General features: G+C 46.4%; 1 protein-coding gene and 1 long non-coding RNA gene across 2 annotated transcripts; one reads left to right on the forward strand and one right to left on the reverse strand.

Annotated features, from left to right (window-relative positions):
• Nucleotides 1–1,542: 1,542 nt before the first annotated feature.
• LOC309345452 (aldo-keto reductase 1B-like) lies at nt 1,543–23,676 on the reverse strand. Its single transcript, XM_081868528.1, has 10 exons — nt 23,519–23,676; nt 12,563–12,730; nt 11,716–11,832; nt 9,663–9,740; nt 8,838–8,954; nt 8,068–8,174; nt 6,703–6,790; nt 4,379–4,462; nt 3,486–3,574; nt 1,543–2,101 (listed from the first exon to the last, which is right to left on the reverse strand). Exons 1-10 carry the CDS (start codon nt 23,588–23,590, stop codon nt 2,059–2,061), a joined length of 963 nt encoding a protein of 320 aa, XP_081724654.1. The 5' UTR covers nt 23,591–23,676; the 3' UTR covers nt 1,543–2,058.
• On the forward strand, nt 5,886–12,601 carry LOC309345512. Its single transcript, XR_014158274.1, has 4 exons — nt 5,886–6,334; nt 7,908–8,046; nt 12,107–12,170; nt 12,491–12,601. It is a non-coding gene; the product is annotated as an uncharacterized lncRNA (long non-coding RNA).

Consider the following 23,676-nt stretch of genomic DNA (forward strand, 5'->3'; position numbering starts at 1 on the left):
GGGAAGAACTTGACTGAGATATGAAAGCTAGCAGCTGAATGGCACCTTAAACCTGTGTTATGAGTGTAACAATGGAACGTCTAGCTGCTCTTTTTTTATAACAAGAATACAAGGTTGAAAAGGAATGAACTGCAGCTAAAATGTTACGTTCATTTTTCACATGGTTTGGTCCTTCACCTGCCCACCCCCCTAATATTCTTAAGAGGGTCTCTTCTCCTGTCTTCAGAGAGTAGCTGGAAGTGGGGAGGCAAAAAACAGGTCCTCCTTCCACTCCGAAATGTTAGGCACAGTTCTGCGCCCAGAGCTCAAATTGTTCGTGCTAATGAAATTCCCTGTTGCAAAATGTGTCTAGAACAATGGGAGTTTCGAACACTGAACTTGACCCAGAGGCTACTATTTCTGGCAGCAGCAGACCTTGGTTTGTAACAGGCCTTCCAACCCCTGCTGTTTGGACTAGGTCCACTGTAAGCAAAATCAAGTACTGCTTAGCAACATTAGGAGGCAGTGTTGCCCTAAGCAGGAACCACAAAGGCTGCAGTTGGAGGTACATTCAACATCCCAGGCTGCCTTTTTGATAAGAGGACTGGGAGAAGCAAAGGCTGCAATTCTTCTTTACTTCCTCACAAAGGATTGCTTGTCCCAGCGCAGTACAGAAAAGAGCATGGTTTCAAACTTGCTGTTGAACAAACAACTCTAACCCTGCCATTTACACTATTTAAATGAACATATGACCACAACCCCTTTTCCCAGCTCAGCATTGGTCCTTGGCTGCATAAATGGTCAAAGCCCTGCTGGATGCGTGGAATACCGAGGTAACAGTTCTGCTCCTATGCCTTGACGTTTATGCTTGTGGCTGCAGCTTCTGCTATATAGAAGCCAGTCCTTCCGAATGCTGATAATGCTTTCTAGACTGAGGCGTTAGCTACTATTTCTGTAACAGGTCAGAGACTCAGTCCAATCATACCTTCTTTAGCCTCAAGTTAAATCTCTAAACTCTACAAATAAAGGTAAAGGGGCCCCTGACCATTAGGTCCAGTCGTGGCCGACTCGGGGGTTGTGGAGCTCATCTCGCTTTCTTGGCCGAGGGAGCCAGCGTCCAGCTTCCGGGTCATGTGACCAGCATGACTAAGCCGCTTCTGGCGAACCAGAGGAGCGCACGGAAACGCCGTTTACCTTCCCGCTGGAGCGGTACCTACTTGCACTTTGACATGAAAAGTCAAATAATTCTGTATTAATTATGTTATGTACTGAAGTTCTCACCCTGGGCCAGCAGGGGGATACTGTAGATCGTTATGCAAATAAGGGATCGAAAGTGACGTTCAGTGATTGGATAGTTTTAGAAAGTTGTTACAGTTACGTTGTACTGGAGCTCTATATAAGCAGACTGACTGAGCCCTTCAGTTCAGTTCTGTTCTGGCCTCTGAATAAACAAGAGCTGTTTGAAGCATCGCTATGTCGTCTGATATGTTCACCCACAACTTAACAAATTACAAATCAGAAATAAAGTGAAGTTGCAAATAAATCATGAGACTCGTGTAATCGTACTATGGGAGAATATTTTTATTTTTTTCATTCAGTGAACTTTCAGAGTGGGGAAAATGGAACACACAACATTAACCCTCACCCCAAGCATACAGAACTTTTCAAACTGCAGGTGCGATGCAGAAAGCTGAGCGTGCATATAAAGTCAAGCATTTAAACTCCAACATGTGGGGCAGGGCAGAGGCGGGGCTAGCTGTTTTCTTGGGGGTGGGGCTAGCCTCCCAGGGGGGTGGCACGGTGATGTCACCCCCCCTCAGGGATGACACCTAGGGCAGGCCGCACCTGTCGCGCCCCCTTCCTCTGCCAGTGGGGCAGGGTCAAGTCCAGCGGAAGTAGAAGCAGACAAACCACTCGTCCTCATTTCACTTATGCCCCATGAGACACAGGGAAGACATGGAGCAGTCAGCCTTGGGAGAGCAGAATCAACTCGCTTTGGTTAGATGCAAAATGCAGAAGCCGTCTCCATTATTTCCATGCCTTGAAGCCCGGGAGGGGTGAGCGCTGTTGCTTGCAGAATCACTCATCCTTGGTAAAAGGGTAGTGCTTGTGGGTCCCCATCCTGCAAGGAAAAGCAACACTCCTTAAATCAATGACAGCCCTGCAGCATCTTCTACCTAAAAGCTTTGCTGTGAAGGCTGGTCGTTCTTCCAGGCAGAGGGCCTTCTTGGTAGTGGCACTGACACTGTGGAACGCCCTCCCATCAGATGTCAAGGAAATAAACAACTATCTGACTTTTAGAAGACATCTGAAGACAGCCCTGCTTAGGGATGTTTTTAATGTTTGATGTTTTATTGTATTTTTAATATTTTGTTGGAAGCCGCCCAGAGTGGCTGGGGAAACCCAGCCAGATGGACGGGGTATAAATAATTATTATTATGATTCCAAAACAAAAACAAAAACAAAAAAACCGCTGGTTGTTCCTACCACATACAGCTGTTTCCAAATATAAACAATGCTTACAAAGCCTCGTGTCTGCGTGAAGATGCTAAAGTTAAGTGTGGCAGCATCTACCCTCTGGAACTCTCTGCCCATTGCTATCAGGCAGGCAACATGGCTGTGCTCTTTTTGGCTCCTGCTAGAAACATTTTTGTTTAGACAAGGCTAACCAGACATGTAGAATGTTGCTGTGCATTTTAATCTGTTTTTGGTTTATTGCTGGTTTTATCTTATGAATGTTTTAAGGAGTTGTTGTTACTGATAATTTTTTTTGTTTTCTCTCTGTTGTAAATCACTTTGAGGTTTTTGGTGTGTTTTTTTAACAATCAAGCGAGGTACAAAACTTATGAAATAAATAAACAAAGCACCCAATAAAGTTAGTGCTGCCTCCTGTGGTTTTGAGTTGCAGAGCGCTCACCCAAAAAGTTGGCCACCCCATGTGAGTTCAGAGGTGAAGCCTCTGCTTAGTCTTTCCCAGCTGCGTTGCCCTTGGCATCACATGAGGCCACGGAAGACCTGAGTTGCTGGCTCTGGCAAATCAGATGAATGCAGTGCGTGGGTTTATCGCTAAGGAGCTGTGGCCCGTCTTCATTGACCAATCTGACCGTCAGCAACCTCATGACAATGGTCCTACAGAGGGAAACTGAGCTGGAGAGTGCTCAGGAAAGCCACATTTCCCCCATTTACAGGTGAAACAGAGGCCAATGTGGGTGTTTCATCCACCTAGACAGCACCTTTGATCTCCACGTTGTGCTGGGAAGCCAGTGTGGTGTAGTGGTTAGAGCGTTGGACTAGGACCTCGGAGACCATGGTTAGGACTAGGCCATAAGTGACCATGTGCCAGTCGCTGCCTCTCAGCTTAACATACCTCACAGGGTTGTTGTGGGGATTAAATGGGGGTTAAAGATATTTTGAGCATCTTTAAGAAAAAGGTGAGATATAAGGCAATAAAATAATTACATGTTGCACACCCTAAAGTGTCTGATGTTTTCAGCACACAGACTCACCCTAAGATGTCCCAGGCCACAGCCCGTGCCCCACAGTGCAGCGATTCCAGCTTTTTCATTTCTTCATCCGTCAGTCGGAAATCAAAAACCTATAAAAGAACAGAAGCAATGACTTTTGCTTGGAATTACTTGGCTTGGCACAGTGCAAGTAGGTGCAGCCTTTGAAAAGGAGAAAATCCCAAAGGATCTGAGGCCTGATATCCAAGACAGAAACTTTAAACCCCCTTACTTTCAAGTTGGTAGCAAAGATATTAATGGATTTTTTTAAAAAACAGCTTTCTCCTGCACCCCAACTACCCTTTGACACCAGTCAGAGGGAGGCAAATTATGTGGGGCTATAAGAGACTTTCACAACCCATGCTTCAAAACTCATTGAAAACTCAGTGTTTGGCCTTCCATTTGGCTGAGGTTACAAAGGCGAACCCCTCCCTCCCTTTTGTAAAAAAAAAAATTAGACATTTTAAGTTGATATTGTTTAACTGTGATACTGGTCTTTTTGGGTGATAACCATCTAAGTAATTTCCACTGAGATTAATGGACGTGTCCATTAATTTCCAGTTTATCTGCTTAGAATACAAGATAGTTGAATTATGGATCATGGCATTTCAAGATTTAGCTTAATGCTGCATTTTTATATTTATTTTCATGCGAATTTAAAATATGTGGTATACTCTCAGTGCTTAATAGCCCAAAGGAACAAATATTTAAACAATCAAGTACACTTTTTCAAAAGAAGAGCTTTGATATCTATGGGCTTACTAGCCCCCTTAACAGCGAGATCACACTATTCATACTTCAAGTAGCATCCTAAACTTCGGCCCTTTAAGGCTCCAGTCTGCAGCATCTTGAAGCGTTTAAAGGTGTTAGCAGAAAGAGCTTGACGTCTACTTTACCTTTGAATTCTCAATGATGTGAGCAGGTGTCTGGCTTTTTGGAATAGTGGCTATGCCACTCTGAATGTTGAAGCGGATCAGAATCTGTGGAGACATTGGCGATAAGGAGAGACTGGTCATCATTTGGACTCTCCATGTACTTGCTGTGTCCGGGAACTGGCAACATTCATCATCACAAACTTGGACACCTGCCTTTTTCAAGAGCCAGGACCACCAACCCAGTTTGCCTTGAACCAGCTGCCCTCACCCAGGGGACGGTCAGTGCCCCCTCCACTGTCAACACTACAGCCACCATAAAGGCCTTGCAGATATTTTTACTGTGCCTTCGCTGTAAGCGCTTCGTGTGTGTGTTTTTAAACAGAAAAGGGAGGTGGTTAGAAATAAATATTATCGGTAATAATAATATAGCCTGCCAGCATACGTCCGTGGATATTGTTAGTGATGCATGAATAGAAGCAGTCACTGTCTCTGCAGGTACAATCCCCGGCCTCTCTGGGTACGGCTGAGAGATGCCTCTGCCTGAATACTGCTGGCCAGTGTTGCCAGTACAGTGGTACCTCTGGTTAAGAACTTAATTCATTCTGGAGGTCTGTTCTTAACCTGAGGTACCACTTTAGCTAATGGGGCCTCCCGCTGCCATTGCACGATTTCTGTTCTCATTCTGAAGCAAAGTTCTTAACCTGAGGTACTATTTCTGGGTTAGCGGAGTCTGTAACCTGAAGCGTCTGTAACCCGAGGTACCACTGTACCGAGCTAGATGGAGCAGTGGTCCGACTCTGTGAAAGGCAGCTTTGCTTATCTTCCTTTGTCAGTTGTAGAAAAAGCTCCCCCCACCTGGTGACCTGGGAGAGATTCTTATTCATGTCCCCAAGATACTGCAAGTAGCAGTTCTGCAGCGCCAGTCAATTCAGCTTCCATGTAAGAATCTACCATCCCCTTCCTATCTTAGTGCTACAGCTTCTGTGCCCTGGTGCATCCTTGTGAAGATTCGGAGCTGTTTTATATACAGGATCAGATGAGATGATATAGCCCATTATCATCTGCTTTGCCCACAGAGTATTTCCGAGTTTTGCTATCCGATCTTTTAACTGAGGTGTCAGGGACTGAACATGGGAGCTTCTTCATGTGTGAAATCTACACACATACAAAAAATGGTCTGAAAATGCTTTTTTTTAAAGTGTTTTTAAAAATACATTGAATTTTCCCTAAGGCTTGTCATCGCCATCCAGTGTCACACAGTATATTGCACTTAAAGCACACTTAAAATGTTTTATTTGCAGCTGTATATCTGAGTCTATGGTCCCTCCCCAATCCTTAGACCAACAGCAAAGGCCGTTCCTTGCCCCTGCACTGACTTCAGAGAGCAAAGGCTCAAAGAGAGGGGGTTTAGGAAGGGGCCTTCTAGAGATCCACCAAAGTCAGAGCCTGACCAAGGTACTGAAGCTGTTTATTAGGAGGCCATTCAGGAAGAAACATTATGGTGTTTTGTTATGTTTTTAAACACGTGAAGCCCTAGAAGTAGCTCAAGAAAAACTGCACATGCAAGAACCATGATAAAAAACAGCTATTTTGTTCAATAAACCTTGTGGACTCATGTATTCACGACACTTTTGCTTCCATTATCTCTATCATACAACTCTTTTAAATGTAATCAGTCACATGCTGAATGAAGGAGAAACTGTCTGACTGGATGTTAACTCAGCCGACAACAGCTTTCAGCAATTTGAACCATCTCAGATAAGCAGGGCTTTGACTTGGGGAAACCAAGAGGCGATCTCCTTTCCTTGGAAGTTACAGCTTGTCAAGGCAAGGACTGGTTGAAATTGCCTAGTCAGGGCAGCGGTCTTCCACAAAGGGCAACAGCATCCTGATTATGCAACGTCAGCTTGCCTGCCATGCAACTTGGGCCTTTGTCAACAAAGAGACTTGGGCTGAACAACTAACAGCAGGAAAATGGTAAGTACTTTAGAGACACAGACATTTTGAGGGAAAGGGCTCTGTGGCACCCCAGCGAGCTACCCTCCAATGCCCTCCTCCAGCCATCCCTCTGGGCTAATAGGCTGGCTGGCTAGTTAGAGGAAACAATCTTTGCAGCGCTTGAGTGCCTGTGTTGCATGATTGGGAATTATTTGACAAGTAAAATTAATACAACACTTTCGAAACTGGTACCATTGCCTTGCTCTCTGTATTCCCCACCCACCTCTGATCTTGGGTCGTAACTCCTGACACAAGCAGCCAACTTGCAAAAAAGGAGAAGTTTTCTGTTTGAACAGGTACCATTTGCACACACCTCCACACACACCTGCACACCTGGAACACTTTACCTGAGCTGGGGATTTCCCATGCTTCTTAGCAATCTCCTTCACCACAGGGTCCTCCATGCCATTCTTAGGATCCAGAGGACCTGGAGGGCTAGAGGGGAAAGAGCCTTTCAAACTAAGGCTGTTTTTCTTTTGCATTTTCAATCAATTAGTTTTTTAAGTGTCTATGCCTCCCTTCCAAAGGAGCCCGGGGCTATCACCATGTGGATTAAGCAACCAAAGCTTTAGCTAATTAATCTGGAGGGGGGAGGGTTGAGAGAGGGGAAATATCTTAATTGATAGGTCTGGTTTTCAATCTACTCTGCTTGTGCTGAATGTTTGTAGCAATGAATTAAAGAGAAAATGAGGTTATTAGAGGTCTAACAGATGGTTGTTTTTGTTTATCAAATTACAAATCATCTTCCCTTTCCTTGTTGTCTCAAGAAGAGTAATATGAACACACATTTGAATCTAATCAGCTGATTAATCATCTGCTTTTTAACTCAGTAAATCAAAACAAAATAAAAAAATTCCTTCCAGTAGCACCTTAAAGACCAACTGAGTTAGTTCTAGGTATGAGCTTTCGTGTGCATGCACACTTCTTCAGATAACTCAGTTGGTCTTTAAGGTGCTACTGGAAGGAATTTTTTTATTTTGTTTTGACCATGGCAGACCAACACGGCTACCTATCTGTGTCAGTAAATCAAGTCACAACACCTTTGAGGAGTTGACTGCTCCAGTGATTCTGGTTTTGTACCTTTTACATGCAAGAGCTGACCAGATTGGAGGACACTTCCTTCACTCCCAACAGCTCAGTGCAAGCGAGGATGTCTTAAAGACGTCTCCACTCCACCTGGTCCTTTATTCTAGGAATGAAGCTCCACTGGAGAACTGTGTCCTGACGGAACTCAGGGTGCCTCCAGACTCTCGCTATTTTTCAGGAGGGGTTCAAGCACACCACCAAACTGTAGGGGTGTGTCTGCACCATTAAAGTGAGTTGAAAGGTTCTGTTGCCCTAGCACAACAATCCACTTTAAGGGGGGGGGGGCGTTGTTTGCTGGGGGAGGTTTGCAACATGGTGAGGATGGGAAAGTGTGGCGTGACCAAATGACACGCGGAAAGAGGGACTGGGATGGAGGCAGGGCGCTTATTGTCATATAAATATCCAACCCAAAGAAAACAGAATGAATGCTCTATAGAGACTGGGTATAATCTATTCTCTCCCATAGGCTGTGCAGGGAAATCAGGACGCATGCCAAGTCCACATGCCACCTGCAGAGGCCCTTCTTCGCAGGCTAGCCATCCCACCCCCAACCCGGTATTGCCTGCCAGAGGAACTACTGAAGATGCAAACAGGGGGCCCTTAAGGTACAAAAGACAGTGTCTTACAAGGGACGCTTGGGGGATGTCAAGGGGCTGTATCCTGTGAGGGCCATCTTTTTGGCCTTGGTGAAAGCAATCAGCGCACGCTGGACCTGGTATACATGCCGCTCCACCTGTGGAGGAAAGAGAGAGAGCCTAGAGCATGGGTAGGCAAACTAACAGAAGAGATTGCTGGACCTATCAGGCAAGCTTTTTTGTAAGACAAAGACCTTAGCTGGCCACTTAAGTGTCCTCATTAGCATCCCAAAAGAATGGGCTAGGTTGAAAGAACTACAAGTGATGGTGGGCCTTTCCTCCACCTGCTCTCTAGCTGCTAGGTAAGAGAACAGTAGCCAGAGTGTGAGAGACAGAGCTGAGCTGGAAGCAGGCTGAAAGATAGAGAAACAGAGACCAGCTTGCTCTGTGCTGGATCCAAAGCTGTGACTGATGGAGAAGCAAGATCTGTTGGGGTGCTGATGCTGTGAGCTCCTCCATCTTATGCTCAGGTTGTATAGATGTGCAAATTACACCATACATCCTAAAAACACCACAAGGAAACCAAACCTGGGCTACGCATGTGGAACCCCTGGAGTCTCTCACTGCTTGGAGATTGGGGTGGCACATATCAATAAAGCCAGGGAGCAAATGCTGGGAGATCATAACATGAGCTTCTAAGGCCACCAGGTGCATCCTCAAGCAAGTGGGAATTTGAACCCATGGCCAAGGCTGTCCTAACATGGCCTCCCTCTTATTGGATACAATTCTGACACTTCCAAATGGAAGAAGAAGAACGGTACCTGGAGAACATCTGGCTTAATCCTTGCGATGGAGAGCAGCCGCTCCAACTGGCACTGGTTGAAGTTGGCCACCCCAATAGACTTCACCAGGCCTTCATCCACCAGCTTCTCCATAGCCTGCAAGAAAAGGGACAAGTCCAAATGTTTAAGAGCAGCTGGTCCCTGGTTAAGGGTGATGGGAGTTGTAGTCCAAAACATCTGCAGGGCACCAGGTCGGCAAAGGTCACTCTAGAGGCAACAGGGACATGGGAGGGAAGAAGATCCGGTTGTGTTTTCTCTACACACGATGGCTGGTAGACAAAGGTGTGAAGTGGTAGCCCTGTGTGTTTTGAGGTGGCGTGGGCTGTGAAGAAAGGCCCCAACCTGCCCCCGTCATTTCTCTAGGCTAGTCTGTCACTTATCTCCTGCCAGTCTCTGCAAAAATGGTGCTTAGGAGGCCTGTGGGAGAGGTGCAGGACCTGACCAACAAACTCAGCGTCTTACTGGTCAGAAGTCACAACCCTCGAAAGATGGGGGGGAGGGAGAGAGACTTTAGAAAGGTGAGCTGCCCTCGCAGCACTGTTCTCTCTCACCACCAGGGATCCAAGCTGGACTTTCTAAAAAGCCGCCTGTGTTTCTTGCTTACTATGATTCTGTGTATGAACTAGTCCCTAGGACAGGAACAAGACAATGTAAGGCTAGCCATGACTACCTGGAAGTGAGGCCCACTGAATTCAGTGGGGCTTTCTGCCAAGTCAGGAGCCCCTTTCCTTGGCGGTGTCTCTGTCAGCAGGACTCTGATCCAGCAGGCAACTTGTGGCAAGAGGCACAGTGGTTGTCGCTTACCTTCCACGTGTCCACGTAATCGACATCAGTCTGCAGAACCTTCCCATCCTTCTGGGGCAAGGTATCACCCTTGACGTTCTACACGAAGGAGAATGAGAGCATGAGGGGGGGAGAGACTGCGCTAGCCATCAAGGCATCCCCTCCCCCCAGCAGGTGCACCTAAGTTCCCTTGCGCCCTTGGCAAGGAGACGTATCGGTGCCAGGGGCATTGTGTGGGTTGCCAGGGCTAGGGGCAAGGCAAGTATTGTGCCCCCTGACCCACGGACCATGAGCACTCCCTGAGTCCACCAGTCCAGTACTGAATAAAGTCAATGAAAGTACCACAAAGACTTCTTATCTTATCTTCAATGGGCACAGATTGAACCCCTTGAGACCTTTGCCCCAGCAGCCCCCCCACTCACCTCTGCAGCACCCCAGAGACCAGCAGCACCAGCTGGCAATGGGGGAGAGCAGTGTGGGGTGGGGTGGAGCTCCATGGCACCACCTGCCGATGGGCTGGGACGAAGGGGCAACGGCTCGGCAACCTACCTAAGGGGCAGTCGCGGTGCCCCATGAGCGTTGAGCATGGCAGAGAGCAGGACAGAGGATTGGTCAGCAGCGGCAGTGGCGTAGCGTGGGGGGTGCAGGGGTGGCCGGCCGCACCGGGCGCAACACCTGGGGGTTAGGGTTAGGGGGCGCAAATCCACGGGTTAGGGGGTGCAAATTACTTGCCTTGCCCCGGGTGCTGACAACCCACGCTACGCCACTGAGCAGCGGGTATCTTTCTAAAGCTTGTGTGGAAGGTGCCCTAGCAACTGGGCACCGCCAAAATCCGCTCCTCAATCTGCCCACATGAACTTTGGGAGATGTTCTGTGTGAGGGGGAGAGTGCACTGCTTTTTTATTATTCTTTATTTATTTTTCTTTTGAACTTTTGCACCCTGCCAGTGACTTCCTCCACACCCATGGGGGGGGGGGCTGCTCTGCTCCTCCTCCCCCTCCTCATCTGTCGGTCTGCTTGCCTGTTCGCCTGCCTTCCCAGGGAACCCCCCTCCCTAATGCTCCCACGCTTTGGCCCGCTATCGCCACCCGCACCCCCCGCTATTTAAAAGGACATTCTATGTGCTTTTAAATGTGTTTGTGGAGGGGCGTTATGGGTTTTCCTTGTTCTTGTCTTTATGATGTATTTTGTGTACCGCCCTGAGATCTTTGGATGAAGGGCGGTATATAAATTTAGTAGATCAATAATCAAATAGAATGTGAACTGATTGGAGCACCAATGTATTTAGTCATGCAAAATGTGCAGCAGGATCATCTTGCTGCCACCAGGTGGCGCCTGCTTCCCTCCTGATGAACCTGAGACACAGATTATTCCTCTAGCACAGAGCTTTCCAAGCTTCTCATGTTGGTGTGACACTTTTTAGACATGCATCATTCAGTTTTGCATCATTCGGCGACACGGCAATTCAGTTTTACAAGGAAACTAGAGGTTAAACCCCTTTCCAGCCTCAGGAGCAGCACGGGGAGCATTCACGTGGCATATTTACACTGAAGCCGACACACGAACGTGTCGCGACGTTTGGAAAGCTCTGCTCGAGCAAGAGCCATACTGAAATGAATGGGACACGACTGCCGGCCTCTTGCACGGGTCCTGTTCATTTCTGCAAGGCTTGTGCAGACGAGCTGCCCCATGGATCACTCTCCATGGGGCAGATCTGCCTGCATATTGCTTCATTGCTTCAGGTGAGCCCCACCTGTGAATATCCAAACTTCCCACACTGAACCTGCCAGCAGACCAAAGGCAGCCTTCATTCTGCGTTGCAAGTATCGGTGCTACTGAAACGTACGAAACACAAATAGACATAAATGCCCCTGAGCAGATGCAGAGTGCATTTCCCTGACTCCTGTGTGGCTGCAAAGTGTGTCCCCCCCACCCCCGCCAACTTGGCTCAGTCCAGGACTATTGGGTGGGGGCTTCCAGATTAGATAGAGCAGGGCATTTCCAGAGAGACCTTTCTGGGGAAACAGCTGGAAGAATGAGCTGCTCAGCACAGCCAGGCGGACTTCCATTTCACCTTAATGCCCATGGGAGAGTGCATCAGGTATAGATCCAGGTAATCAAGGCGCAGCAGCTTCAGGGTTTCCAGGAGAGCTGGCTTCACATCTTCAGGAGCGTGGTAGCTATTCCACAGCTGCCAAAGGAAGAGCATTCAAGTGAGGCTGAGGAGACATGCAATTTAGAACATCAGAGGTGCATTGTGTCTGCATCAGGCCAGAGGCTCCTCTAGGACAGCAGCCCTCCTTGCTGTTCTTCTTCCTCAGAGCATCACAGGGCACAGGCCGTCTCCCCAACCAGAATTTGTGCATGTCTAAAAGTTTGCATGAATTCAAAATAATTGGAAATTTCATTTACATATTGCTGTAATTATTATTTTTTTTAAAAAAAAGGCTTCCCCCCCCCCAAAGGCTTAAATACGATGGTGGGAGCTTCTCTGGAAAAACACGAGACAAATGAGGAGCAATAAACAAGGTAAACTTCCTTGCCTTTGTATCTACCAAATGATGGGAAAAGAACCATCTGGAGGCAGCCCTGTTTAGAGAAGCTTTTAATCTTTGACGGACTATTGTATTTTAATATTTTGTTGGTAGCCGCCCAGAGTGGCTGGGGAAACCCAGCCAGATTGGTGGGGTATAAATAATATTTATTATTATTATTATTATTATTATTATTATTATTATTATTATTATTATTTTATATAACCAAGATGCAAATTTGGATATCCAGTCTCTGAAATTTGAACTTGAAGCTCTGAACTAGAAACTTCAGACTTTTGGATTTTGCTTTCAAAGCTTATTTCAGACCCAGCCTCCCCCAGGGAATTGTATTCATAGCTTCACAGCTTCTTGGCAGCAGCAGCTCACCTTACTGACAATAAAAAGGTCCTCTCTCTTCACTAGCCCTTCCTTCAACACTTTCTCGAAAGCTTCCCCGATGGCCCCCTCGTTGTCGTAAAAGTAGGCACAGTCGATATGCCGGTAGCCGTTTTTTATCGCCACTTCAATGGCCCCCTGGACGATACCTGGAGGAGACTGACAGGAAGAGAAGACTTCGTTTGACCCTTGGAAATGCAGATATCATGACCTCAAGACCCACCTTTCACAAACACACATGGAAAGCAGAGGTGGTGCCTGGAAGTGAGAGAGGAAGTCAGGGTTTAAGTGCAATACATAATAAATAAAAGCAGCAAAAAAATTGATTGGAAATCATTTGGCATCTCAGACCGTCTTTCACTGGAGGTTTTTACACAGTGGTTGAATGGCCATCTGTCAGAGATTCCTTAGTTGTGATTTCTGCATCGCAGGGGGCTGGACTAGATGGTCCCTGGGTGTCCCACCCAATTTTAGGATTCCATGATGCTATGACTAATCTAGCACAGCGCAGCACAGTTGCTGGAAAAGACAGAAAAAGCACTGAGTGGTCCACCAAGACCACTGAGCAAGTTTCAAGTGGTCTGAGACAAGGAGACTTCAAGAATTAAAAATCAACATGAACATTTAGCGTGATGGATGGGCTGCCTGCTGTCTTCAACCCCAAATCCACAGAGTCCCTATGACCACCTGAATGAAGCTCATGGGCAGCTGTCAGACCCGGATGAATTAACTGGACACCAAAACACCTGTCCGCCTGTTGAGAGGGGTGTACACAAGGGCTGAGTACTATTTATTTTCCTTGTTAAGCAATAACTTGATAGCACAATCCATTATCTTGAACTCGCCCTTTTCCATTTCACGCCAACAAGGGCTGGATGAGAATTTGAGCTCTGCCTATTTGAACAGAGAAGAAAGGCTTTATTTGCCTTGTGGCCGAGTCCCTCAGGCAACCCCAGCTCTCAGGCAAGGCGAGGCGCAGGAAGGTGCTCTGAAGAAACACCCATAACCCCCTGCCCTAGCCAGGCTCCCTTGCTTTGCACCTTTTCTGGTCTTATCAGCCAGGCTCAGTTGTCCTGCCTCACAAGAAAGAAAGAGGCAAGAGTTCAAATGAAAGCCAGTGTGGTGTAGTGGTTAGAGCCTCAGACTAGGTCTTGGGTGGCCAGGGTTTGAATCCCCACTCCTCCACGAAGCTCCCTGGGTATCCTTGGAGGCCAGCCACTGCCTCTCAGTCTAACCTACTTCACAGGGCTGTTGTGAAGAAGGGGAGAACCAGGTAGATCACCTTGAGCTCCTTGGAGGAAACAGTGGTATATAAATGCAATAAATAAAATAAAAATAATATAACCCCAAGCCATTATTAGGCCAATAGGCTTAATTAGGCCAACCAAAACAACACAAAATAGTCATAGAATCATAGAATCGTAGAGTTGGAAGAGACCACAAGGGCCATCGAGTCCAACCCCCTGCCAAGCAGGAAACACCATCAGAGCACTCCTGACATATGGTTGTCAAGCCTCTGCTTAAAGACCTCCAAAGAAGGAGACTCCACCACACTCCTTGGCAGCAAATTCCACTGTTGAACAGCTCTTACTGTCAGGAAGTTCTTCCTAATGTTTAGGTGGAATCTTCTTTCTTGTAGTTTAGAACCATTGCTCCGTGTCCGCTTCTCTGGAGCAGCAGAAAACAACCTTTCTCCCTCCTCTATGTGACATGTATGTATGAAAGCTTTGAGAACTCCAGAAAGAAGAGGTGTGACAGCCATCTTCAAATATATAAAGGGCTGTTACATGAAAGAAACTTGTTTTCTCCTGGTTCTGGAAAGTGGGACTTGAACCAATGGTTTCAAGTGACAAGTGTACAATAGTGGTTACTTGATGTGACATTTTAATGGGGGGCCCCACCAAAAGTTTGGAGAAAGTGCTGTAGGCGTCAGTCACAAAATGGCTGCCCTGGAGGTGTAGCACAGCACAAAATGGCTGCCACATGTAAAAGAGCAGAAAAGAGAGACAGGAGGACCACATCTTTGTGTGGGCATGCTCTCCCCAGCACAGCCTTCTTCCTCAATGGGTTGGAAGGAACCTACATCAGCTGCCACACTTGTGGGAAGATGGACACCCAGTGCCAATCCTGGCAACCAGTGAAAGGAAGGCATAGCTAAGGGGGCATGCTGTTGGATTGGCTGAGGCTGTGCAAACAGGATCTGAGCAGGAAGAATAAATGACCTCTTGTGCATTGTGAATTTTTGAGGAGATATATACTAAGACACATGAAACATGCTGCTTGGCACACTGGTGTCCATGGGCACTGTGTTGATGACGCCTGTTGCATGACCTCTGCCCAAAGCAATTGTTGTTGAATAAGCAATGGACATAATTGAGACAAGATGGCCTTTTGGCTCCCTCCCAACTCTACAATTTGATGTTTCTATATCCTCCTCAAAGACTTTGTGCAAACAAATGAGGACGAAAGCTCAAGAAACAGGTCATCTGGAAGTGATCTGAGAGAGCTGGCTTCTGCCAAAAATTCTCTCATAGAGGTAGAGGACATTCCTTCCATGCCTCCCTCTCAGAACTCCCTGCTCCCCGGGGAGAGGAAGGGTTAGGCCAATGTAAGTCGCTTGTGCAGATGTGCCCTCAGGTGGCTTTCTCTCAAGAAGTTTCACAGCTGGCTCAACGCTCCACTTAGCTTGCAGGGTGTGGATGGGATTAAGCTGGCAGAACAGTCGTCACATGCCTCTGCCTGTGGCTGTGATCTTGGCATGATAACGCCCAACGGAGATGGCTGCCAGCTTTGCAGAACAAGGAAGCATTGAGCGAGAGGTTGGGCAGGCTGGCTCTGTGTTGGAGGCACAGATGCTGCCCGTTCGAGGCAGCCTCAGGGCTGGCAACGTGGCCAGGGGCCTTGCGTGACACGGCAGAGGCCGCCTCCTGTAAACAGCCAGGCTGGGAGGCTGGCCTTCATCTGCATTTCAACTTTTGTCCGAACATTATTCTGGGTGGAAATTGAAATAACGGGGAACCTGCGCCAAGAATTTGGGGTGCAGATTTAAGCCAAATGGTTTGAGCAAGAAAGGGGCCTTCACCCCGGAGGCACAGCTGAGGAAGCAGCTTGCAAGAACTAGCCATGGCAGATACCTCCTCCTTCCCAGCCCACCTCATTCTGACTGCGAGGGTTCTCCACCCTAGAGAGAGACAGTCAACTCATGACTTGCGCAGGGGGTTAGGTTTTGAGATTGTGTGTAAAGCTGAAATTGAGTGTAGCTAGAACCACTCCAGAACCGCCCCTGCGTGACCAACCCTACTTTTGTGTAGCCAGTGCACCAAACAGGCCTTGTCCCACCCACCCCGGTGCAAAGCGGCAAGGTTTTAAGCTCTTCACCTTGCTTCCCAGGCTCTGGGAAGCCCCCAGAGCCCAGTAAGCATGAAAAGCAGTAAGATGAAAAGCAATCACTGTGGCAGGAAAGCCCACAGTGGAAAGAGATTTTAATCTTTCTGACCTGCCAAGTTTGTGAAGCTGCAATTGTGCAAGTCAAATGCAAGCAAGTTGCAAGAAAGGACTGTACATCATTAAAAAAGGACTGTACATTCATAAAAATTGGAGTAAATACTGGAAATATATTGAAAATAAATAGTAGAAGACACTGGTGGGCCTGGATTAACTCTAACAGAGAATGTCTAATATTTAAGATTAAGAGAAAATACGTGAATGTAGGATTATTTGATACTTACCAATAGGGTGGAGGGAAGTCCAGGACTAAATAAAGTCCAAAGGGTTTTTTTTTTGTTTTTTTGTTTGTTTTGATGATAAGAAATTTTTGTTTTTTGATCCTTTTTTTTTCTTTCCTCTTTTGTAAAAAAGAAAAAATGAACAATAATTTATTTATATGTATGTTTATACGTTCAGTGATATGATGATTTGTACAATGTATATTTATATAGACATGTGTATTATTTAAAGCTCGAATAAAAAAGTATTTTTTTAAAAAAAAAGTGCTGTGCATTAGACTTGCCCCACCCCACAACCCTGTGAGGGAGACTGCAACGGACTGGGTTGATTAACTTCATTTAACAATCTTCTTGTCATCCTTTTTAAATTTTGTGAGCTGCCCTGGAAATGCTTGATAAATTTATATTTATCAGATGAACAAAAGAAGAAGAAGAAGTGAAATAAGCAATGAGAGGAGAGAGAGAGGGGGGGGGGATCTTGTCCTATTCTTACCAGAAGCCACACCATGTGTCATAAGTGTTTGTACCTCTGGGATACTTCAAGGAATCACACAGTGCATTGCTTATCAGGCTTCCTCAAACTCAGCCCTCCAGATGTTTTTGAGACTACAATTCCCATCATCCCTGACCACTGGTCCTGCTAGCTAGGGATCATGGGAGTTGTAGGCCAAGAACATCTGGAGGGCCAAGTCTGAGGAAGCCTGTCTAAGATTGTGTCCCACTTAATGGGCACTCTGGCAGATATGGCTCCCTTTCTGTTGAGATGGCGCAACCAACCGTTTCCTATTCTGCAGTGGGCGGGCAGTTGGAGTCCTCTCATGAGGAAGCCACTGGAAGCATAACAAGGTTTCCCAGTTTGCAGAATCCAGCCTTGTATGACTGCAGCTGGCTTCACCTGCTGCACACATATAAGAACATCAGAAGAGCCTGCTGGATCGGGCCCATCAAGTCCAGCATCCTGTTCTCACAGCGGCCAACCAGATGCCGGCCCGGCGGGAAACCAGCAAGCAGGAATGGAGCACAAGAGGCCTCTCCTCTCCTCTCCTGTGGTTTCCAGCAACTAGTCTTCAAAAGCATTGCTGCCTCTGACCATGAAGGCAGAGGCTAGCCATCCTGGCTAGCAGCCATTGATAGCCCTTTCCATCATGTCTTTTTAAAGCCATCCAAGTTAGTGGCCATCACTGCCTCCTGTGGGAGCCAGTGCCATAATTTAACTCTGTGCTGCGTGAAGAAGTTTCCCCCCTCTCTGCATCTCAGCTAGATTAAATTGGTTATGCATCAGGGGACGGTGGAGGAGGGAACTGAAGCTTCCAAGCCTCCCATCTGGGCTTAATTTTGGGCTTGGCCTCAGGAAATACAACTCGAAACCTGTGTCAGTCAAGCGAATGGCATCTTAATTCTGAATTGTGGAACGGAGCCAGTGTGTGGAACGGAGCCCTTTGTGTGGGAGGACAAGAACAAATACACAATTTTCTGCAAAATGCATAACATTAAGGCAGGCCCCTTGGCCGCAAAGAAAAAAGTTTTGCTGCCCATAATAAGTTCTTCAAAAGTCCAAATGGACCGTTTGGGAATTTCCAGTGTTTGTAAAATGAATCCAAGAGCCCTGTAGATTAGAACTTTCACGGGGTTTAAAAAGAAAGGACTTATCTGCCTTTCTGTAAGAACTGGCACTTTGGAAAATTTGGACAACCTGATCCTATGCATGTTGCTCAGAAGTCAGTCCTACCAAATTAAATGATACTCAACTCCAACATGTGTATTTAACTCATAGAATTGTAGAGTTGGAAGCGAACCCAATGGACAACTAGTCCAACCCATTGCAATGAAGGAACACACAGCTTTAAAATCCCTGACAGAACGCCATCCAGTCTCTATTTAAAAACCTCCAATGAAAGTCCACCACCCTCCTAAAGTTTAGCCAGAATCTCCATTCTTATAATTTGAAGCCATTGTTTTGTGTCCTCCCCTCTGGAGCAGCAGAAACCAAGCTTGCTCCATCTTCTGTCTAACAGCCTTTTAGATGTTTGGAGATGACCATGACAGCACCTCTCAGTCTTTTCTTCTCCAGGCTAGACATACCTAAACATACACCTGTTTTGCATTTCCCACGCCTATTGTGTTAATACTCATTGACTAGAATGTAAAATATGATTTTGCAAGAGGCCCTTTGCCACCTTCCACCCTGCATTAAGAACAATCACTTGATTATGCAGGGAGCGCACAAGAGACTCATTGATACTTTGAGCATCATGGGTAAAAATATTTGTAAAAGTTTTTTTTAATAGTAAAACACACACCCTATAGTATATTGCTACTATTTAATTAGATGTACAAACATAAGAAAAAGACCCGTCAATATAACCACAATCGGATTCTAAATATGTATCCTTAATGTACATAAGAAACCACTTTAGAACATACTTCTAAAAAAACAAATTAATGCAACAAATGTGTATAGATTTAATGTGAAATAGATATTGATTATTGCCTTTTGGAACACCTGTTTGCAAACTCTGTACATCTGGTTTTTTCCCTCTCCATTGTACATTTTGTATAATTCATTCTTCTTTTGCATATTTTTTTAAAAAATAATGTGCTTAAACAGATTAGAATTTACCAGCTCTGTAACTTTGCAGTAACTTAAAGTTAAAAGCATTGAATAAACCACTGTTCTCTGAGTATCACCCAGTCCCAAGAAACCATTCACTATACCCATTGTTTGTGTGTGTTTGTGTACTGGGAATGTGTATGGCTGTGTGAATGTGGCCCCAACCACTTTTGGATCTGACCCAGTCCATCCCTATTCCATTCAGGTAATCTGACCCTCTGCCTGAAAATGGTCCCTCTCCCTCCCCCCACCATAATCCTTTCACATATTTATTTCATTTAAGTTGACTGTAGCCCACAAACCGTAGTTCACCTCACATCACGCCCAGTCCCTGTTACCCTAAGCCTGCCCACCAAAAACTGCCCCAAAGCTGCTGCCATTCTTTGATGTCTTTGTTAAGAAGACCCTCTTTCTCTCTTTTTCGGATGTCCCAGCGAACCTGACTTCAATTTGCCAAGCAGGCAAGACGTCTGCTTTGCGTTATGCTGTTCTCAAAGGCAGAACGTAAGTGGGTTTGTTTTTTTGTCCTGAAAGAAGTCCTGCCTGGAGCCAGGTTTACGCCGACTGGAAGAAATTTTGTGTTTGTGTAAACAAAGGAAATTGGTATTCTGGCAAGGAGGGGAGAGGAGTGGCTGGCGTGCATTAAGCTGAGCTGGGGGGGGGGGGGCAAGGAGCCCATTTACTGAAGAACACAGACTAAAACACCCCTCTTCTGCCAGAGTTTCTTCTTGAATTAAGAATGGCTTATTTATCACAGGATGACCAGGGGAGGAATGGACTTCTTTATTTTATGTTCTTGCCCTATAGATTTCATAAGGTTGTTCTTGCTGATTTTATATAGTTTAATGATGCAGGCTGCCCTGAAATTAGTTTTATGGTGTACAGTGGTACCTCGGGTTACAGACACTTCAGGTTACATACGCTTCAAGTTACAGACTCTGCTAACCCAGAAATAGTACCTTGGGTTAAGAACTTTGCTTCAGGATGAGAATAGAAATCATGCTCCAGCGGCCCAGCGGCAGCAGGAGGCCCCATTAGCTAAAGTGGTTCTTCAGGTTAAGAACAGTTTCAGGTTAAGAACGGACCTCTGGAACGAATTAGGTACGTAACCAGAGATACCACTGTATATCCGACACCCTCCACTATAAAAACTAGCAGCCTGGGCCTGAAAGAGATGCCCGCCCTTCTGCCACGAAGCACCTTAGGTTGGGCCAAATCAACTTCAGTGAGCAATTTCATGGCAAATATGAGGACCAGTGTCTGCCAGCCATGGTGGGCATGTGCTGTCTCCGGTATTGGAGGTGAGATGCCTGTCTCTTCTAGAGAACCTGCCTTTTGTTCCCGCAGTGGGAGGGCCAGATTTGATGAAGTGAAGAGCCATGAGGGCCAGCCAGAGTTGTTGACCTTTTTTTTTAGGATTGAAGTTGTTGAGGTTTCTGTAGGATTTTACAGGGGCCAGATTAAACCAACTGGCGGGCCGGATCAGGCCCCCGAAACCAACTTTGGACATGCCTGCTGGAGGATTTAAAGCGTAAAGAAAAGTTATGGGGACAATGTGGCCTACCCCACAGGGCTGTTGGAGTCTTGAAACAGCCTTGGTCACGATATAAGTGCTATCTAACTGCATTCTGAGTGGTTTGACTAAGCTGACCTTTGGGATTCTTTCCAACTTTACAGTTATATGAATCACGGTAATATTTGCTGGGGTCACCGCCAGCTGTCAGGGGTGTTGATGTGCCTGCTTTGCAATGCTGTGCTTGGCTGTTCCTTCCCCCAAAGGACGGGAGACAGGGAGGGTGGATGTTCCCAAGCTCAGCCGGGGCTTGGTTGCCTGGGGAGAAGTAGGGGCCTTTCTGTCGGACAAGGAAGGTGGCCAGCAGCTGGTTCATCTCCTCGCCTTCCCCTGCCTTGCCCCAAGGCGCTTCCTGGCTGCCCAGGATGGGATAAGATTTCCAGAGCGAAATGTTTCTTATTTCCTCTCTCCGTCCAGCCAACGGACTCCTCCCACCTGCAAAGGTCTGGCTCTTCTAGACAGGGAGAGCTGCTGCGGGGCAAGATGGGGCTGGTGAAAGTTGCCAACTTGCCCCGAATGCAGCAGGCCTGGGAGGGGCCTGTTCCCCCTCCAGAGCAGTTTTTCCAAACTGGGCACCCCCCACCCAGATCATAGCTGTCAGCCTTCCCTTTTTTTGAGGGAAATTCCCTTATTCCAGCGCCGTTTCCCGCTGCTTCCCCGGATTGTTAGATATCCCGTAGACTGTCCCCGGGACAGGTGAGGCTGCTGATCCCTCATTTTCAAGGCTGCTGATCTCCTATTTTCAAATCTGAAAGTTCAGAGCTTTGGCCCAGATGTGCTGTACTGTTTTTAACATCTGCATTTTAATAACAGGTAGGTAGCCGTGTTGGTCTGCCGTAGTCGAAACAAGCAAAAAAATCCTTCCAGTAGCACCTTAGAGACCAACTAAGTTTGGTATTGGTATGAGCTTAGTTGGTCTCTAAGGTGCTACTAGAAGGATTTTATTTTATTTTATTTTATTTTGCATTTTACTAGTTTGTTTTAGAGCTTGGTTACTTTTCAACGATCGTCTTCTATAACTTTAAAGCTTTTTGCCTTTTATCTGTGTCATTTTAATTTGGGCAACTCACTTTGAGTCCCAGCCTGGGGGAAAGGATATGGATAATTATAACGGTGGTTACAATTGCAGACCCAGCTTCCAACAGACCCATCTGGCAGGGCCAGGATGGCTAGCAATGGAGGGGTGTTTTAGTCCCCCAAACAGGCAGAGGGCATCTGATTGAGGAATGGGGGCTCCTACACCCCAGAGTTGAAAACAGGGGCGTGCTTGTAAGCCATCTCCCAAAGTGGATTTGTTTTGCTTTGCAATGCCCCCCCCCCGCCGCACTGTTATCATTAAAAACCACAAAGCATTTTGTTCTTTAGGTTAAAGGACCACTAAGAAAGCTCTTTGTCACCTGTTATCAAAAGCTCAAAATGAGCATCAATAGCATGGGAACTGCTAAGCTGTGCTCACCAGCAAAATCATGCTTTGGGCATTTGAGATAGGATTCCCAGCTGCCACTAACCCCCACTTTGCAGATCATTGGTTCCCAAACTTTTTTGGGCCACTGGGCCCTTGGTTCCATGAACTCATCTCCCGTGCCCCCCACCGTGCCCTATAAAAATGCACGAAGGCAGCAAATCTCTTTTCTCCTTTCCTCCCAGCAAGTATTCAAAGGTAGACTGTCCCTGAACATGGAAGCTCCATCAATCCTTCATGAATTTGGGGAAAGGTTTTTTTTTCCTTACCCAAAGCTATCTAAGCTGGTGGCCTCTATTGAATCTTGTAGTAGAGTTTAGAAAGGAGTAAAAGCTCTGTCTTCCTACAATAAACCATCCTGATTTTTTCTTAGTCAACTTATTTGCTAAACTCAGAAGTCTCTCCCCTCCCTCCAAAGTTCAGAACAGGGATAGCTAACTTCTAGTCTGCAAGATTATAAAAATCATTTTTAAAAAATTATATACCACTTGATTATAGTAAAGCTTCCAAGTAGTTTACAAGAAATATTAAAATTATTAACAGAAAACAGTTTCCCTCGCAGCTAGCTCATCCCTTCACCACCCACAAAAGATCACAGCTACAGGTAAGAACTTGAGTCAGCGTGGTGTAATGGTTAGAGTGTTGGACTAGAACCTGCAAGAGACCTGGGTTCGAATCCCCACTCGGTCATGAAGCTCACTGGGTGACCTTGGGGGGCAGTGACTGCCTCTCAGCCTAAGCTCCCTTGCAGGGTTGCTGTGGGGGTTAAATGAGGAGAGGGGGAACCATGCTCTGCCACCTTGAGCTCCACAGATAAAGGGGGGGGATATAAATGCAGTAAATAAAATAATAATAAGTGAGAAAATGGTGGCTGCTGAACCAGACCAATGGCCCTCTTTCCATTCCTAATGCCCCCCCCCCAAGCATTTGCACTGGCTCCCCATCTATTGCCAAGCCAAGTTCAAGGTCCTTATATTAATCTACAAAGCCCTTAACAACTTAGGTCCAGAGTACATCAGGATCCTCCTGAACCCTCAAATCCCAGCTCGATCACTGAGATCATCTGCAGGAACATCACTGGCCATTCCTCAAGTTGGTGAGGTGCACCTGACAACAGCAAGGAGCTGAGCCTTTAGTCTCATTGGCCTGGTGCTGTGGAACTCTCTGCCACAAGAGATTCAGCAGGTGCCTTCTGTGCCAACTTCTAAGTGCCTGCTGAAAATTTTACTTTCCTGCCAGGCCTATGCAAGGCAAGTAAGAATCCATATTTCCAAAACAGTTCACCGATTTCTGATTTAAACTTTTTAAAATGTGGTTTTGATTGTGTGGTTTAACATTCAATTGTTGTAAATGGCTCCGATACCTTTTCTGGATAGTGGTATGTAAATGCCTTTGTAAATAAATAAAACAAACTGCCACTGACTGAGGAAAAGCACATTTCTCTCAAGAGAATCCCATAGCCACCCCTAAATTGGGAGAAAGTTTTGAGGAGGTCTGGCTCTCAGCCTCCCACCCAGTTTCCTGACAGCGAGAGAGGAACAACAATTTGGATGCGCAAAGCATCCTTTTTGCTTACCAGCCAGGTGCCCAGGCCCAGCTGCGGCATCTTCCTGCCGGAAGGCAGAGTCAGGAACGTAGTGGAAGCCATTGCGACTCTTCGGAGTTTGGTTTCTCTCAGCTGTTGCCTTTCACCATTCCAGGCGATGGGTTTTTATGCACGAGATCCAGGAAACT

This window comes from Podarcis erhardii (genome assembly GCF_964252035.2).
Source record: "Podarcis erhardii genome assembly, chromosome: 7".
In the NCBI taxonomy this organism is placed as follows: domain Eukaryota; kingdom Metazoa; phylum Chordata; class Lepidosauria; order Squamata; family Lacertidae; genus Podarcis; species Podarcis erhardii.

Coding starts and splice junctions, on each gene's coding strand:
- LOC309345452 (XM_081868528.1), bottom strand. CDS start 23,590: ATGGCTTCCACTACGTTCCTGACTCTGCCTTCCGGCAGGAAGATGCCG. Junction 8,955..9,662: donor ATTACGTGGACACGTGGAAG/GTAAGCGACAAC, acceptor CTTTTCTTGCAG/GCTATGGAGAAGCTGGTGGA. Junction 2,102..3,485: donor GTGGCCTGGGACATCTTAGG/GTGAGTCTGTGT, acceptor TTTTCCTTGCAG/GATGGGGACCCACAAGCACT.